The sequence below is a fragment of the Populus trichocarpa genome, chromosome 7, assembly GCF_000002775.5.
Source record: "Populus trichocarpa isolate Nisqually-1 chromosome 7, P.trichocarpa_v4.1, whole genome shotgun sequence".
NCBI lineage: Eukaryota > Viridiplantae > Streptophyta > Magnoliopsida > Malpighiales > Salicaceae > Populus > Populus trichocarpa.
Genome location: NC_037291.2, coordinates 1,409,992 through 1,427,986, shown reverse-complemented (window position 1 = coordinate 1,427,986; position 17,995 = coordinate 1,409,992). Strand labels below are relative to the sequence as shown.

The 17,995-nt window shown below is 34.5% G+C and overlaps 2 protein-coding genes across 3 annotated transcripts; one reads left to right on the top strand and one right to left on the bottom strand.

The window, feature by feature from the left end:
- Positions 1-102: 102 nt before the first annotated feature.
- Positions 103-6,096, top strand: LOC7495513 (3-epi-6-deoxocathasterone 23-monooxygenase CYP90C1). Its single transcript, XM_002310242.4, has 9 exons — positions 103-612; positions 2,011-2,335; positions 2,431-2,580; positions 2,810-3,097; positions 4,498-4,587; positions 4,737-4,815; positions 4,976-5,082; positions 5,292-5,419; positions 5,730-6,096. The coding sequence occupies exons 1-9, from the start codon at positions 380-382 to the stop codon at positions 5,824-5,826; spliced, it is 1,497 nt and encodes a 498-aa protein (XP_002310278.2). The 5' UTR covers positions 103-379; the 3' UTR covers positions 5,827-6,096.
- A 6,624-nt stretch (positions 6,097-12,720) lies between these two features.
- Positions 12,721-15,373, bottom strand: LOC7495514 (uncharacterized). Of its 2 annotated transcripts, none has more exons than XM_002310793.4 (3): positions 14,990-15,373; positions 14,603-14,724; positions 12,721-13,056 (listed from the first exon to the last, which is right to left on the bottom strand). In XM_002310793.4, exons 1-3 carry the CDS (start codon positions 15,261-15,263, stop codon positions 12,892-12,894), a joined length of 561 nt encoding a protein of 186 aa, XP_002310829.1. In that variant the 5' UTR covers positions 15,264-15,373; the 3' UTR covers positions 12,721-12,891. The 2 variants fall into 2 exon arrangements, with proteins under 2 accessions (XP_002310829.1, XP_006380781.1); XM_006380719.3 differs by lacking the exon at positions 12,721-13,056 and adding an exon at positions 13,266-13,819 and having other exon boundaries at positions 14,990-15,353.
- Positions 15,374-17,995: the final 2,622 nt, after the last annotated feature.

Genomic DNA, 17,995 nt, shown 5'->3' with positions numbered 1-17,995 from the left:
ATCTAATATTTTCTAGCAAAAAAAAAAACATAGTAAATGAAGTGAAGACAAAATACATAGCCTGGCGGCCTGGGTGCACTCAATATGGCCAACTCATTAAATGATAGTTGCTCTAGATCTCCCGAATCTCCCCACTCAAGATATCTATGCCCCCTCTCATTCATTTCTCTTACAAGGAAAGGCTTCTTGTCAACCACCTCATAAAACCACACACGAACACGCAAGAGAGAGTAGGAGAGCAACATAGGACTAGCTAGTGCATGTTGTTATTAGAGGGTCAGCTTGGATAGCTCTGAAGTTAAGTTGCAGGGTTTGTGGCTTTCCTGGCTAGGGTTCCAAGCAGAATAAAGATAGAGAAAAGAGAGTTTTGTTCGAGAGAATGGAATGGTTTATGGGATTTTGGATTTTGGTTGGTATCTTTGTTGGATGGTGTTGGTATAGTAAAGAGAAGAGCAGCAGCAGCAGCAGCAACAGCGACATGAAAATGGAACAAAAGAGTGGAGTGCTTCCAAAGGGAAGCTTTGGCTGGCCTCTGATAGGAGAAACTCTTGACTTCATTGCTGCTGGCTACACTTCTCAACCTGTTAGTTTCATGGAGAAACGCAGATCACTGTAAGCTTTTAATTTCTCTAAGTTTCTTTCTTGCTTTTAAGATCTTCGATCTCCCTGCCTTTTCTGTAGCTAGCTAGCTAGTTACATCCCCTGTGAGTTCAAAAGCTGATCATATCTTTAATCTCTTCTGCTTTCTTCTTCTTTCTTTTTTCTTTTTATATGAAAAGCTAATTAAAAAGTTAAAGTGGGTACAAGTTCGCATGCTCACCAATATAGATTATTCAGGCCATGTTCTAGTTCGTCTCTCTTGGACGATGTAGGGTTTCCATTTTTTATAAATTCGTTCCTGGTTTATATTTTTTTTTATCGTAATTAACATCATATATATATCCTGATTTTCTTTTTATATGAAAATAAATACAATTAAGGTATAAGTGCTGAAATTTCTTGTCATCGAATGTGTTCAAAGTTGTCTCAAAATTAATCTTCATGGAATTACTCAAGATAGATTGATAGATTTCTTTTCCATTTCTCCACGCACTACTAGTAACAACCCAAGTTCTGTGATCAACTGATCTAGTGTTTTACTTCTACAGAAAAATTTTACTACAAGATATGCCACATGAGTTAACATGGATTCATGCTCCAATATTCAGTTTTACATGATTAGAATTAGATACCATATTGCTATGATCTTCTACTTCTCCTTAATTTGCCGATCTGACCAGCATTATTGTCTCATTACAGTAACTGTGTGTGATGGTGATGGTCTTGTTGATGATGATCATGATGATATAGTGTGGTTTGCCAAAAAATAAAATACTTCACGAGAGATACTGTGAATATGTAATATCAAGCTTTAATTTTTTTTAGGGTTATTGAATTGCATGTTATGCACTCTATTTTTTGTCGTTGTTTTTCATCGAGCCCTTAAATTAATGAATTTTAATTAATACATTGTGAAATTGCATGGAGGGAAAAAAGAGAGAACCGTATCTCTTAATTTGTCCTCCTACGAAAGATTTTGTAAATTTGGTAGGCCAAAATGTTCTTTTGAATACACATATGTGCCTACAACACCTTCACCAGTAACAATTAATTACCTTCAAGCCAATCTAAGCTCACAATGCCGACAAGTTTTTCATGGTCTAGAGGCCATAGATAGACATGCCGATTGCCGAAGGTTCAGAAGTAGTGGTTTTCTAGACGAGTCAACATTTTTGCTAATTTGTAGCCTACCTTCATGCCTATGTCCATAGAATACTGAAGCTCCTATATATCCTATTGCTTCCTCCAGTCAGCAAGCACAGCCTATGTCCCCATAGAGTTTTCAGCTCTGTACTGAAATGACAATTTTCTTATCATTTCATTTCATGCAAGTGCCCTCTTTCTTCAATCAATGAAAACCACCAAACAAGGAATGGGTCAAAATCTGTGTGTCTGTGTGTATGTCTGCAGGTACGGGAAGGTGTTCAAAACACACATCCTGGGGACACCCATCATAGTATCAACGGATCCAGCAGTAAACAAAGTTGTTTTACAAAACCATGGCAACATTTTTATTCCTGCTTATCCTAAATCAGTCAGGGAAATATTTGGAGAATATTCTATACTTCAAACCAATGGAACTCTACAGAAGAAGGTCCATGCACTTATTGGTGGTTTCTTGAGGTCACCACAGTTCAAAACTAGAATTACCAAAGACATTGAGCACCATGTCAAACTCACCTTGACTTCTTGGAAGGACCTGCCCCTTCTATTCGTCCAAGAAGAAACCCAAAAGGTTCATCTCTTCTCCTCTCTCCAATTTATACTCCTAAAGATATATAAGAAGTTATAACTCCTGTTAAACTTTTATTTACTCTGTGAATGTTTCAGTTCACGTTCAAAGTCTTGGTTAAAGCATTGCTAAGTCTTGATCCAAGTGATGATTTGGATTTTCTTAAGAGAGAATTCGATGAATTCATCAAAGGGTTGATATGTCTGCCGATCAAATTACCAGGAACAAGATTATACAAATCCTTAAAGGTAAAAAAAAAAATTATATTTTTGAAAGTGTTATTACTTATCACTCAATAAAAATAGAAACACAATGTTATGTTTAGTTAGTGTCTTGAAATACAGAAAAGAAAAGGACATAAATGATAGAAATCTGTTCTGTTGAAGATATTGAAACGGCAGCGTAAAATGAATGTCTCACTGTCTCCGTCATTACCGAAGTTATTTTCATAGGTTTTAACTTGTTATAAACATGCAGGCTAAAGAGAGAATATTCAAGCTAGTAAAAAAGATTGTTGAGCAAAGAAAATTGGGCTTGGAGAAATCAGAAGATCAAGAACATCAAAATACAATCCCTAATGATGCGGTGGACGTGCTTTTACGTGACATTTCTGGTGAACAAAATGACAAGCAATCTCTATCGTTGGATTTCATCATTTCACATATTATTGAGCTGATGATCCCTGGAGAAGAAACCGTGCCCATGTCCATGACCTTAGCTGTCAAATTCCTCAGTGACTGCCCTGTCGCTCTAGAGCTATTAACGGTATATATATATATATATATATATATATATATGTATATTTATATGTATATTTATATGTATTCAATCTTCTACCCTATAATCAACCACCACAAGATAGAGTTTGCATCTTTTTAATCAAACGGCTAGGATTGTTCGAGGTTCGCTGCTATATGGGCCATGCGTTGTCGGCTTCATCACGTATTGTGTAGTGGTTGACTTTTCTTAAAAAGTCTTTTTCAATGGACACACACGTGAGCCCTTTTTAAAGGGCCCCACAACTCGTGGAAGCTTATGACCCGTACGATTATAGAGTCGAACGGCTGTCGGGCAAGGACCACCTGGGTTGAGACCACTCTAGGCATCACTTTATTATCATTTATTATCAATATTAGGACAACTTTATTATCATTTATTATCAATATTAGTACAAGGTACTAAAAAACATTAGAGAGAAAATTATCTGTATTATGATTTTTAGACGTGGTTGTGAAAAATAATTTTATTTAAATTCTAAGATAGTTATATGAATGAATCTTTTAAATGATATCAATTGGTTAATGTCTAATATGATTGATTGATTATTTATTTTAAAAATTTAAATCAAAATGGATATTTATGATAAAAAAAAATGTTTTGCTTGTCCATTTATCCATTATTTCCATGTTGGGTTAGTGTTCCATAGAAGAAATATGTTCAAAACAAAAATAGTTATGTAATGAATTTTTATATTTTTAAATCAGGAAGTGCATGAAGACATGTCCCTGCCATCTCTGGTTTTTTTTTTTTATTATTTCAAGATAGTAATCAAATGCTACGTTTATTTTATAGTAAATTACTTCATAGTAAATTTATTATAAAAAGGAGTTAAGTTGATAAGATTGTTAGAGAACATCTAACAATATTCAAGAACATGGTTTTGCCTTTGCATTAAGTTTTAGCATCATGATGTATTGATGGATTAGAACTTGACACTAGAAGCAAAGATAAGAGCAGAAAAGTTTGTACTAAGACAATGGAATGTTTTAAAAGAACTGCCTGAAATAAACGAACGTGAACTGGCTAGCTGCTGGTTGAAGCAGGATTTGGTTTCTGCTATCCTTGGCTTGGCTTGCCTTGCGTTTAGTCCCCAGAAAAACTACTAGTGAAGAGAGATGCACCACTACTGTAGTATCTTCTTGGTCATTACTACCGCTTCTAATTCGTATAGAATGTTCTGTTTCAATTAAATACACTCATGTTTTTGTTTTTTCGATGGTAGCTCTGCTATGGTGCTATTTACTTGGGTTAGTACTAGAAGGATACCTTGCCACATCTACACCAGTGATTTATTCTTGAAATGTTGAAACTGAATGCATGGCAATATTTTTTGCATATTGGAGTTTCTTTTGTGGGGGGTAGTGATGTTTCCTGTGATTGTGTAGGAGGAGAACATGAAATTGAAGAGGCAGAAGACTGATTCTGGTGATGATTATTGTTGGACTGATTACATGTCCTTGCAATTTACTCAGAATGTAAGTAACAAATGTTGAAAGGGAAGATGAAAATGATGAATATTAATTTACAGTAGATCAAGGTCTCATCATTAAGCTAATTTGATGAGATAGATTATGAAATTATGTTTGTAACTTGAGATTATTTGTTTGTTTGTCTATGACCCTAGGTGATAAATGAAACTCTTAGAGTAGCAAACATAATCAATGCAGTTTGGAGGAAAGCTCTCAAGGATGTAGAGATCAAAGGTGTGTGTGTGTGATCATTCTTTTCTGTTTCTTTTTTCTTTTTCCTACTGTGATTTGGAATTCCTGACGTAGTGAAAAATATGTTTCTAAAAATCGAGTAAGTATACACGCAAGTAATGTTTCTGGAAAATTATAAGAAACTTCTTGTTTAATTTTGCAGGAATTCTGATTCCCGAAGGATGGTGTGTCCTGACATCTTTCAGCTCTGTACATATGGATGAAGAAAATTATGAAAACCCACATGAGTTTGATCCATGGAGATGGGAGGTAAAGCTGTAAAACCATTTTGATAGAGCCTAGAATCACCTCTGCTGTCTTTGTCTAGCAAGATAATAATTTTTGGTCCACAAGGGTCACTTCCTATTAACCAGGGCGCTTGAGGAGGCTTCAGTCACTCTCAATTTTCTTCTCAGCTGAAAAATTCAAAAAGAAAAAAACTAATCTTGTGAACAATGTGCTGTTCTTTTTAACTACAGAAAACAGGAGCTTCTGTTAAGAACAATTGCTTTACACCTTTTGGAGGTGGACAAAGGCTATGCCCTGGTCTAGAACTATCCAGGCTTGAAATCTCCATCTTCCTTCACCATCTTGTCACAACTTACAGGTAATTTTGGTCCCTAAAATTATCTCATACTGTTACATCTGATGTGCTACTCCCTCTCACATCTATGAGCATGATCAGTCTGGAAGTGCTGAATAATTTCTTGAGAAATGATCATATAGATATTTAGGGCCTGTTTGCCTACGCAGCCAACTTCATTTTAAATTGTGGTTGGCCACAAAACATAAAAAATGAAGCTTTTATTGGCCAATCTGGTTTGAAATGCGGTTGACCCTGTAGACAAAAAGTCCATGCATTGGTTGGTAGTGCTCTTTGATTTGTTAATTTGGCTATTAAATTTCTCTTACTGCAGATGGATTGCTGAAAAGGATGACATTATTTACTTTCCAACAGTGAAGTTAAAGAAAAAGCTGCCTATCAGAGTCACCTCCATAGGCAACTCTTCATGACCAAATTATCAACTGAAGCCACCACGGGTTAGCCAATCTAGGAAGTTATATACAGATAATATCTCAACTGGAGGATAAATATAGCCAGACAGATCCATGTGTGGGTGTGGGTTTCTGTGGGGGCGGGGATGCCATTGAATCTCTACATATACAGCCATAAGATTCATAATAAAATGGCTAGGGACTCCCCTATCATGGTGTTAGTTCTTGTGTCACTATCAATTTTATCACAGTAGATGGGGTCTGTACCCTTTTGTCGGGCCTTTCAAATTGATTGCAAGGGGGGACGATTTAATCTAACTCCCATATCCGAGTCTCAATCTAGTACCACATCTGTTGCAGTTTTGAACGACAATTAGGGTCGATTTGCCTAGGTGCTGTGCAGAGGACATGCTCATGCAGTCATCTCTCAATTATATAATCCTCTGGTGGAGCCATCTCGCAATTCTCAAATGAGGGCTAACCTGTAAAACATAATGGCATTTGCTACCTAAGAATGATGTCAAGTTAGGTTGAGATATAATCAATGTAGTCATGAAAGCACGAGAACGAATTGTAGCTGGCTCCCAGCTACACAATCCATCGCTTGTGATTTCGCTCGGCAAGCTTTTAGCATCAGCATTTAGCACTCAGGTACAGTGTGCACGAAAGTGTGGGAGACATAACTCGGACATACTACAGCAGGTATGGGGCAGAACACACACAACCTGGTAGAATGATCTTTCAATCCTGGGCGTAGTCTTTAAGAGCTTTTCGTTCACAAAGTAACATCTTGCAATCACAGGAATAGACCCCGCAGGTGAAACTGCAATTTGAAAACTCGAGAGACCTTAAAAGTAGCATCCTAGCATCATGTAGAAGGTTTAGAAGTGAGAGACTCGGGTTAGGTATATAAATTACCTCATTAAATTCACTCTCCCACTCCAAACTAAAACAGAGCAGATTAAAAGCTGCCGTTTAGCTCTATAAACAAAGCCTCATTAAAGGTAGCAGGCTGTATAAATAATGGCAAAATGCTAGCATCATACGAGGCTTTTGAAGCACAGAGACGTGCTTGTTCATAGGTTTTACAATCATTACAGTGACTTGGTGAAATCCTCCAACATAATTAAAAGATTCCATTTTACCCTTTCCATTTCGCAGGAGATGATTTTCTGAGTAAATGGTACAAGTATGTGATCCAGGTACGCATCCAGGATAACGTAATCGATCCAGCTTGCCAAGAGAAGATAAAAGGTGGAAGAAGAACATATTGAAACACACCCCATCGAGTTGTAGCATGTGCTTTACTAATCCTACCGAACAAAGTACAATATTCCAATTTACAAATCAAAAATTTCAAATGACAATCGAAAATTGTGAAAAAGGAAAGTGTCGGATTTTTTATTGTTGTGAAAATACTGCAGCAGTTATTGATAAATGTTGCAATAAAAAAGAAACTAAAAAGAACACCGTTCTGATATCAGTCTATAAGCCTCGAACGACAAGAGTTATGAAGGCTAAATGGCATCAAAATAACCATTAATGAAACAAACCAGCAGACAGGAAGGAAAAACATGCGAGGAACTGGCATCGTTGGGATTACAAGCAGAAGCAGCAGTACCACACAAAGTTGTGAACCGCGAAACGATTGAGCCATGTGTTTTTTCTTCTCTTTCCTAGAGCTGTTGCAGCTCTGTCAGACTTTGAGCCCATGGTCTATCCCTTTCCACTACAGTCGTCTTACATTCTACCCTATCAATTCCCTTCTTCTTCTTACCCTCCTGTAGCTGAGCTTTATGTTTCTTTGCCTCTGCATGCTCATATCCAAAAATTTTATTTTATTTTTTTGTTTAAAATGAATTTTTTTTTATGTTTTCAGATCGTTTTGATGTTTTGATGTGCTGATGTTAAAAATAATTTAAAAAAAAAAACAAAAAAAAACTTCATTTTAATACATTTCTAAATGAAAAATATTTTAAACCGTCACCGCTATCAAACATGGTTTAATTTCTATAATATTTCAACAAATGCCAATGTGCACATTTCTGTCTTCCATTCAATTCATGCCATACACCATAAGTGAATAGCATGTAGAATCTCTCGCTATCAACATGCACAATAATTCATTTAAATGGTAATCAATAGTTGAAAGGCATTTGATGGAATGATGCACATATTGATAATTAAATTCTTTAATAATACAAATTAGATATTGAAGAATATCATGAAGGCTACACAATAATATTTAGCTCATAATCCAATTATTACCATCTAAAATCTTGATAGAATTCATGGTGAAAGAAGAGAAAAGGAAAAAAACTCTTTCTAGATTGAATTTTTAGATCCTTGACAAATTCTAATTCAATCTCCTTCCTCCTCCTCTCGCATCCAGTGTTGAATTGCAAGTTTCAATGGTGAAAAACCATTTCCTATCAGCTCCAGTCTCCTTTTTTTTCTTCGGATGAATTCTCTTCTCATTTGTTTCACTGATTTTTCACCCAGAACAGGAACATTCCATCCGCCAGCTTCTAGCCCGATTTTTTCTATTAGATCGACTTATTTTGATACGTTCCTGAAATTTTCTATTTTAAAATAAAAAGTTTCTCATTCATCCTCTCGTTCTTGCCCAAAAAGATTATTTTTTTCATTTAATTGGCTACTAAGCGGGTTTTTTTTAATATCAGAACCGAAATTCAATTTGGATGGATACTTTAGCTAAAGTTTTGAGGATTAAATATTGATTTTTTACTTGAATTAATTTCGAGTAACCATCTAGTAGGTGGTCCAGTGATAAGAGTTTGAGATTAAAAGATTTTCTTTCCTGTAATTTTAAGTTCGAGTTTTGTGGTTACTAATATAATAACCACTAGATGTCTATATTATCATTAATTTTAAAAATTGTAAGATTAATTAAAATATATCCAAGTTAATTCAAACATTCACGATAATATAAAAAATTTCAATTATCATATAGGAGGAACCAGTCACATCAAAACTTACAAAGGACATTAAATTATGAGAAGCAAAATTATGTCAGGAGACATCAAATTCAATCATTCCCACATTAATTCAAGATAGGCAGTGTATGTTTTGGTATTTAATAAATCATCATTGCATGCCACCAACAAATCCTTGAAAAAGTCGAACAATCTCTAGATCATTTTCAACAAGCACGAAATACGACAAAAATTACTTGAATATGAGACGTAGGCTGCAAACACCGAGTTATTTTCATAAAAGTGCATGAAAAGAGTACAAGAAACAACTCTGCTAGGGGGAAGCTTTTCCTATAGTTTACATGAAGCCTTCACAGAAACCATAAAATCAAGTTTAAGAGAGTCAGAACCAAGGAAAGGCTCAAAACAAAACAAATAACAAAATAAATAAAAAAGCTAGGGTATGCGGAGTCTAGTGATGAGAAAAAAAATCAAAAAACTAATTAAATTGAAAAAATCAGAAAAAAATGACTGAAAAAACCGAATCGTGAAAAAAAACTGATTAGAATTTTTAAAAAACCGACCAGTTCGGTTTTATAAGCCTGAAACCAAAAAAACCAAACTCAAACCTGAAAAAACAAAAAAAAACCAAAAAATTGAAAAAATCAAACCCAACTGATTTGAATCTGTTTTTGTTCTAAAATAACCGAACTGAAACTTGTCGGTTAGAACCGGTTCCAATTCATTTTTTTAAAAAAAATTAGTCTAATTATTTCTTTTTATATAAAAACCAAATCAAACCGAAACTAACTGAAAATCATCACCCTAGAGCCCATGCGCCTGTATCAAATTACACCCACGCAATTATGGTGGACAATTTTCAAAGATAATTGTTATTTTACTGTGGCAATTAAAATAAAATATATGTAAGAATTTGCAGTATTTAAATTCTGAGCTAGAAACGTATTTCTTTAAGTTGAAGTCTACTTTTTTTTTTTTTCGATGAAAAATGTCTTTTTTTTTTTAATGGTGCCTTTTTCTAATAAAAACCAAATTAATTAAAATAAATATTCACAAGAATTTTAATAATTTAAATTAAAGTGGGAAAGTTTATTTCTTAAGGCAAAACTCTCATTTTCTTATTACTTTAACTGGTTTTTAACAAAAAGAATTTTTTTTATTAGTAATATATTTTTTAAAATAAAAGCTTACCGGTATCTAAAAGGAGAATTTCAAAGAAAAATCATGTCTTCTTCATTTTTATGTGTATGTACGGGAAAATAATAATAATCAATTCATGAAAACCATAATTAAAAAATAATATTTTATTCCCATTAAATATTCGTTTACAATTTTTTGATTATTTGTTGCAAATTAGACACTAGGAACGTGTATAATTATATATTAAAAAAAAATTAACTGTAATTATAACCATAAAAATATTTAATATTATTTTAAAAAACATGAGATGGTTTTTAAAATGGCATTGTAATTAGTAATTTAAATTGAGATTTGTTTTAAGTTAAAAATATATATTTTTAGATCTAGGTCATACCCCGTGCTGGGCCGATAAAAAGCCCATAAAGCCTTAGGCCTAGACCAGAATTGCACACCTAACACTATTTTTTTCTTTCCATCAAGTGGGAGACAGACATGTAGTTCGCAAAATTAAAAAATAAAAAGATTTATAGTAAATAAAGTATTGTTTGCTGTAACAATTTTTTTTCTTGCCACCATCAGTATAGTAAACAAGGTGAGGCCTGTGGGATGAAAGGTTTTGCTCTTCCTATGATCTCAGGTTCGAGCCCTATAGTTGTTAATATGATAGTCACTGGAGGCTTATATGATCGTTAATTTTAGGATCTGTGAAATTAGTTAAGATGTACACAAGCTGGCCTGGACATCCATGTTAATAAAAAAAATAAATAAATAAAGATGAGGGCAAGTTTTTGGATGCTGGTAACCTATTTATTAACTTGGAATAGTAAAAATGAGCCCAATAAGGAGCATTGGGAAACATTGAGCTGCTTTAGTTTCTTGTATAATATAATAGAAATATTAACCATCAGTATTTTTCCATCAACACGTTAACTATACAGATATTTTCAACCGTATACACGATAGATGGATATGGCGGCATTGAATTCTTGAGAAACTGATGTGGAATGGTCAATGGGGCAGTGTTCTTTGGTATGCTAACAGGGCTACTGTCTCTCTCTGTGCAGATGGATAGCGGAAAAGGATGACACCATCTGCCTTCCAACAGTGTCTAGTCGAGGAGAAAGCTGCCTATCACAGTCGCCTCCCCTGGCAACTCTTCATGACAATACTATTAACTGCAACCACCGTAGGTTAACCAATGAATATATCTCGATTTTTGGATGAATATATCCAGACAAATGGGTGCCATTGTAGCTCCACGAGGACGGCCATAAGGAGCCTAATTCAATAGGAAGGGGCTCCCTATCGTGGTGGTGGTTCTTGTGTCACTATCTTTTATTACAGCAGACGGGGCCCTTTTACCCATTTGTTGGGTCTTCCAAGATTGATTGCTAGTGGGGATTATCTGACAGTAACGCTTGCAGTTTTGAGCAACAAGAAGGGACAATTTGCCTTGGTCCCGTATACTGAACATGCTTACGCAGGCATGCTTGGTAGCCCCCCTCAATTATATGGAGCTGGTGAAGCCTACCAGAATTCACATGCAGGTATTTGCTTTGCTTGATAATAATGTGGAGTTACGCTTCATACCATCAATACAGTCATGCCTTTGCAATTATTCCTATAATTCAGTCCACATTTGTACACATCTAGGTACAGATACGGAATACCATAAGATACAATACATTATGGCTAGAAAGTACAAGAAGGAAGAATAATCCAAAGAAATGCTTAATACTTAAAATGACTTTCAACAATGTGGACACCTCATGAAATTTCTATTGCATATCCATATGTGTCCAATAGTCAGCTTAAAGGAATTTATAATACACAGATCATACTCGAGGAATGTATAATAGACAATGAAGCAAAGCCCGAACTGGGAATTTATGTCCCCCCGCTAGAGCAAACTGATAATCCACCATGACAGCTACGACCATCCATTCACAGGACGACGAGAAGAGTAGCAACCGACTTTGGTTGCGATACACTTTCCATCTACACCATTGTTCTGATTGATTTCTATGGTCACCTATTGGTTCAACCAGTGCCTGTGCTTTAACTATACGTGCTCAAGTTGGAGACAACTTGCAATTACTACACAAGAAAAAGGGTATAATATACATGACCTGATACGGTTTTACAATCCCAGGCATAACTTTTATGATATATATATACTTCACTGAGGAAAACCACCAATCACAGAAAAAAGCACCCACGTTTGAATGTGCACTCCCAATTCTTAAAAGAGCCATATAAGTAAGCATCATGTGAATGGTTAAGGGTAAGATAACTCTGGGCGGCTCTATAAACTGCCTCATTAAATCCACTCTCCCCCTCCAAGGAAAAAACAGAAGAAAAAAAAGAAGCAAAATAAGACCTGCCATGATAACTTGAGAGATCAACAGAAGGCCTGCACTGTATAAATAATTGCAACATCCTAGTATCACATGAGGCTTTCAAAACACACAAAGACATGCACACTCATGCATGCTCGCAGGTTTTGCTCCCATCACCTTCAGTAAGCCAAATTACATTAAGGTCATCATAGCCACCAACATGATTAAAGGATTTGCATTTTCCCCTTTTCTATTTATTGGGAGGTGACTTTTTAAATAAATGGTACAGGTCTGTTATCAAGATACAGATCCAGAATAGCATAATTGATCAGTTCGCCAAAAGAAGAGAAGAGAAAATGGAGGAGGAACCAATAACATACACCCTAAGGAGTTGCAGAATAGGTTTTCCTAATCTCGCACACAAACCTACATCATCCCATTTATAAGTCAAAGAGTTTTGTAGCACAAATAAAAAATTACGCAAAAAGAATTTGTTATAAAGACTAAATGACATCAAGAGCAGCAATGGTTAAACCCAACCAACAGACAGGAACGAACTACATGTGAGGAACTTACAAAATTTGGTCTAATATTCAACTTTTATCAAGCAAAAGCAACGGTACCACATATAGATGAATAAGGAATTATTAAGACATGGATTTTTTCTTCTCTTCCTCAAGTCGTTGCAGCTCTGCCAGTTTTTGAGCCCATTCTCTATCCCTAGCTACTGCAGCCATCTTACGCTCCACCCTCGCAATTCTTTTCTTCCTATTAGCCTCCTGCAACTGAGCTTTACGTTTCTTTTTCTCTGCCTGTTCATACTCAAAACCAAGTCCTCGTTGATGAAAATGGTATTATCTTTAGATGGGAAATAAAGCAAGTCTGAAGTAAAGCCATCAGCCATCCAACAGGATGTTTCAAGATAATCACAAGGTTGGGGGGGGGGATATAAGATTAAAATACACAAGGATTTGTGAATGCACAGGCACAAACACACACATTCATAATAACAAAAGGTAGGTTAAATCAAAACAGTGTTGACAACTCATAAGACAAAAGGAGAACAAAAGATAAAGCCATTTGATACCACACACTTCTCATTTGGCATAAAATCTGGTCAATTCACAATGAATTCTAAAAAGACCCATAATGAAGCCCACGAAAGACAAGTGTTAACAGTGTTCTCTCAAGGTTGAGAATCAACCATGATAATCTACGAGTCTAGCAAAATGAACAAGGGTAGCACATGTATATCACAAACAAAGTTGTTAAGGGACACCCATATACAAATAATGTTTTTTTTTGTTTCCAAATAACACATAACTATGCCATTCAAGAATTAATATCCTGCATTGCAGAATATATTCTTGTATTCATCTTTATTTATGGAACTTATGAAAGAAAGTAAATTATGAGAAGCTAAGAGCTCACTCTCATTGGTTACACAAAGACCCATGTCAGGTGATATCAAATCCAATCATCCCCACATAATTCAGGATAGGCTGGCTATCTTTTGATAGTTGATAAATAATCAGCGCATGCCACCCACAATTCTTGAGAAAGTTTAAATGAAGCCTTCACAGAATGCACAAAGTCAAACATAAAATGGTCAAAAACAAGTAAAAGCTCACGAGAAAGTGAGGATGGAGTATAAAAAAACAAACTGATTGGTGCAAATACCCTATCAGAAATTAATTTCCAAGCCTTCAGGGGTTGGTGACAAACAGAATCTATCAATCCTTTTGACACCTCTAGAAGGAATTGCCCATTGATGAGACTGTCATCTAGAAAGCAATTCCAAAATGAACTCCCTACAGCATTACCTCAATAGGTTTAGGTATCCCCCTAGACAGTTACAAGTTAATGTAATTTAGCTCAAAAGGGGGTTGAGGGTGTTGGTGGGGGGCTACATGATTGTTTTCTCCTCCCAAACAAAATTAACTGCATTTTTCTATAACGCATAAATCCTAGCATCTTCATCAAATTAATGTGCACAAACTCGTTAATTCTGTGGATATAAAATTCCATTCAAGCTCTGATTGGTTTCGCAAAATCAAACAATGCCATGGAATACTAGATCACAAAGCAATCAATTCTAGAATTTCCCTTTCACCATATATTCCCTCACTAGCTTTCTTTATGATATACTCTGTCCATTAACTGACACAAGTAGTACATGATATTTTTCATCAACCATGCTTGATTTCTTTTTTATTCTGCCTTTAAAAAAACACAATTTTAAAGTCTAAACAGCAACTACCCTACGATACTCAAAGAAAAGACCAGCAAAATAATTGACAGAAATAATTTACTCTGAACACATGCAAAGAACTTTCTATAGGATTAATGAACACGAACCAGTATAAACTCCTTGCGTTGCCTGATGCGCTTCTTCTCATTCCTTCTCTTAACACTCCCTACATTAGGATTATTGGGTTTAATGGGTTGTCCTGGTACATACTGAACCCAGGCATATGGACCTGCATTATTCTCAATCCAATTACCATTTCTGACAAAAAGCCAATCCACACCCACAAAAACACAAAGTGCAAAACAAAAAACTACTTCATCCCTTCTAACACCCTAGTCCCATAAAACCCCCAATCAAATTTTTATTTCTATCAAGTTACAATTCATACCCAAAAAAATACACCCAAATCCCACCACGAAAGCTACAAAATTTCCGAAAACCACAAAGCCCTAAAGCCCCAAATCAAGAAAAAAATAAAAAATCGAATCGATTACCTGGAGGTTTCAAGCTGGCTCTTTTTCTCCGAGGCTTATCGACGGGTCTTCGTTTAGGAAATCGAGTGCTGGTTAATCTATCAAAAGGGTTTGCTTCTGATAAGAAGCTGAAATGCCTGATCATTTGAGTCCATGGAGAGTGGCCTCCACCACTGAGAGAGAGCCTGAACTCTGGTTTTGAGGCCAAAAACGGCGTCGTTGAGGAAGTTCTGGCGTGGGTTGTTAGGGTTCTTGACAAGGGTCGAATTGCATTTCTTAGAGCTCCAAATCCCATTTTTGTTCTTCCAAAAATATCAATGAATTGAAGGGTTTTAGTCGAAGGTTGATGCAGCTATAGTGAAGTGAAGAGTGACATGGGCTGTGAGAGTGAGTGACCAACAAAAGGAAAACCCACTTCATGTTTTGGGCTTTCTGATGGACTTGATTTGTTTTGCAAGCATTTTGGTCCCAAAAAAAGGATTTTTTGTATTGAAATTTATTATTTCCTTACATTACCCTTTATATTTTATATTTTTATTTTTCATTCTATTTAGTCTTATTCTTTTAAATAATTAAAAATTTAAGGAAAAATAATAATATTGTAAAGAACTTATAATTTAGCTTTTATATTATCATATATATTTTTTAAATAATTTAAGGGATGTATATGATAGACTTGATTGGATGTTAGAAAGCTCCTTTCTTTCTTATGATCTCATTGTTTCATGAGAAATATATAATACAAGATTATAATATTGTCTTTCAAGTAAAAACAGCAACAAAAACATATTTTGTAAGAAATCTTGATTCAAGCATTTTGGTTAAATATTTTTTTTTACCTTTTTATTTTCCAAAGATTTATTAATTTTGCAAAAAAAAATTAATTTACACATGGTAACTTCTAGTTTATTCATGAGTATAAGGTTTATATATTTACTTGCTTTATGTAGATAATAATATTGCAATTATTTTAAAATGTCAAAAAAAAATACAAATGAGAACTTACAAAAAAATAATTATAGAGGGGGGAGCATGCTCACTCGATCACACGCGAAGCTTCTTATTTGCGTATTGCTAATTTTATGGTAAAGTCTCGCACTAAAGCCATTTCTGATGGCATAATTATCTCAGCAAATTTAAGCCCTAGCTAGCTAGTAAACCTTTTTACTTGACGAGGCATGAACCTAACCCTAGTTTGCCATTATATGGCGCCAAGCGCACATTTAAGAAACGGTTTTTCAGGTCCATTAGCCACACGACCCCGCCAAAACAAAGAAAAAGAGAAAAAGTGAGGGAATCCAATCCACACTTTACCATTATAGTTCGTTGAAAGTGCAGAAAGAGATTTGCTTTGATGAAGAGGAGAAACCAGAGATGAGAGATTGTGCCATGGAACCCTAATACTAGTAATAAAGCACCAACACCCTGGCCCCAAAAACGTCAAGCGACTTGCTTCCATGTTGCAGACAATGATGCGCTCAAAAAGTGCAAGAAGTATGCGAGGAAGACTTGCAAACGAAGGCAGGCATGGCGTCTTGGCATGGCATGCATGGGAAGCGCGTGCAGGATCCTAATGAATCGAATTTCTTGCCTTTTCAAGCTTGTTTAATAGCTAGGGTTTGGTGCATCACACTCTTAATATTTTCTTCGGCAATCAAGTAGAGTTTCCTTGTGCTAATTAATCATTGTTTTCGCGACAGAGCTTGATAATTGCCTATTTAACCGTTGTGTTCCTATAGCTAGGCTTTTTTCTCTCTTTTTTTTGCCCAACCACATGGGAAAAGAATGATTATGTTGAATATACCGTTGGTTCCTTTTCCTTTCGATCATCACTAAGATTGGAACGTTGAGGTAGTAGCTTTTAGTTATTATAATTTTGGAATATAAAAATGGAAAAACATATTTTTTATTATAAAAATATAGAAATTTATTTTAAAATTGTTTAGGAAGTAAATATATATATTTATATTCTTGTTATCTTTGATTTTTCTGTGTATCCAAGCAGTAATCAAATGCTACTTTAAAAAATTAAATTAATTCATAATTGCAAAAGCTTTTTTTGTGTTGACCTGGTTAAATGGCCTCAATAATTATGTTCCATGATCCGGCTGGTCCTTCTCGTTATCCGGCAAATTAACCTGGTGAAGTATTGGCAATAAACGTGATCTAGCAGACAAAATTTCTTAACATTATGTATTTTGTTCAGAGATTAGTCCTACGTACGGAGTTTCTGGGTTCAAAGCACCAAGATTCAATTCCATAGTTAAAGCTTCAAAGTAGGAAGCCTTCATTTTGACTAATTTGACAAAGCCTTTTCTCTTTTCTATACAATTACAAAAGCTTAAGCCTTCACCATGACATCCTAAACAAATAAATTAAGTTAATTAATTGGTGATTTTCCTAAACAAAAAAAGATAAAAAAAAAACATTAAAAATAAGGTGAGGTAAACGTGTAAAATCTGAAAAATTATAGTTAGAAACTATTCCTTCATCCTAGTTTTTATTGTAATTTTTGAAAGTTAAAATGTTGTAGAATTTATAAGAATTAATTCTTATCATTATCAATATTTAATTAGCCACTATAAATCAAGAATTAAATCTATAAAAACTAAGGGTTTTTTTAGTGAACGAAATAAGGGTTATTTGAAATTAATTTCTCATTTATCTATAATTTATTTTAAACATGCTAGTTAAAATAAATTTTCAACATTCTACACCAATCATTTAAAAAATATATATATCCAAGAAAATATAATGATGTTTTAGTATTTCTACGACTTATTGAAATGTTAAACTACAAATGAAAAGATAGAAACTAAGAATTAAATAAGTAATAAATTAAAACCAAATAAATAAATACATGAGAACATATTATATAAGGTTCGTATCTATTTTGTATTTTATTTTTGTGTTTTTAAAATATTTTTAAAAAAATTATTATTATTTTATTTTATTTATTTTTAAATTATTTTAATATAAAAAATAAATTTAAAAATAAAATAATATTATTTTTATATATTTTAAAAT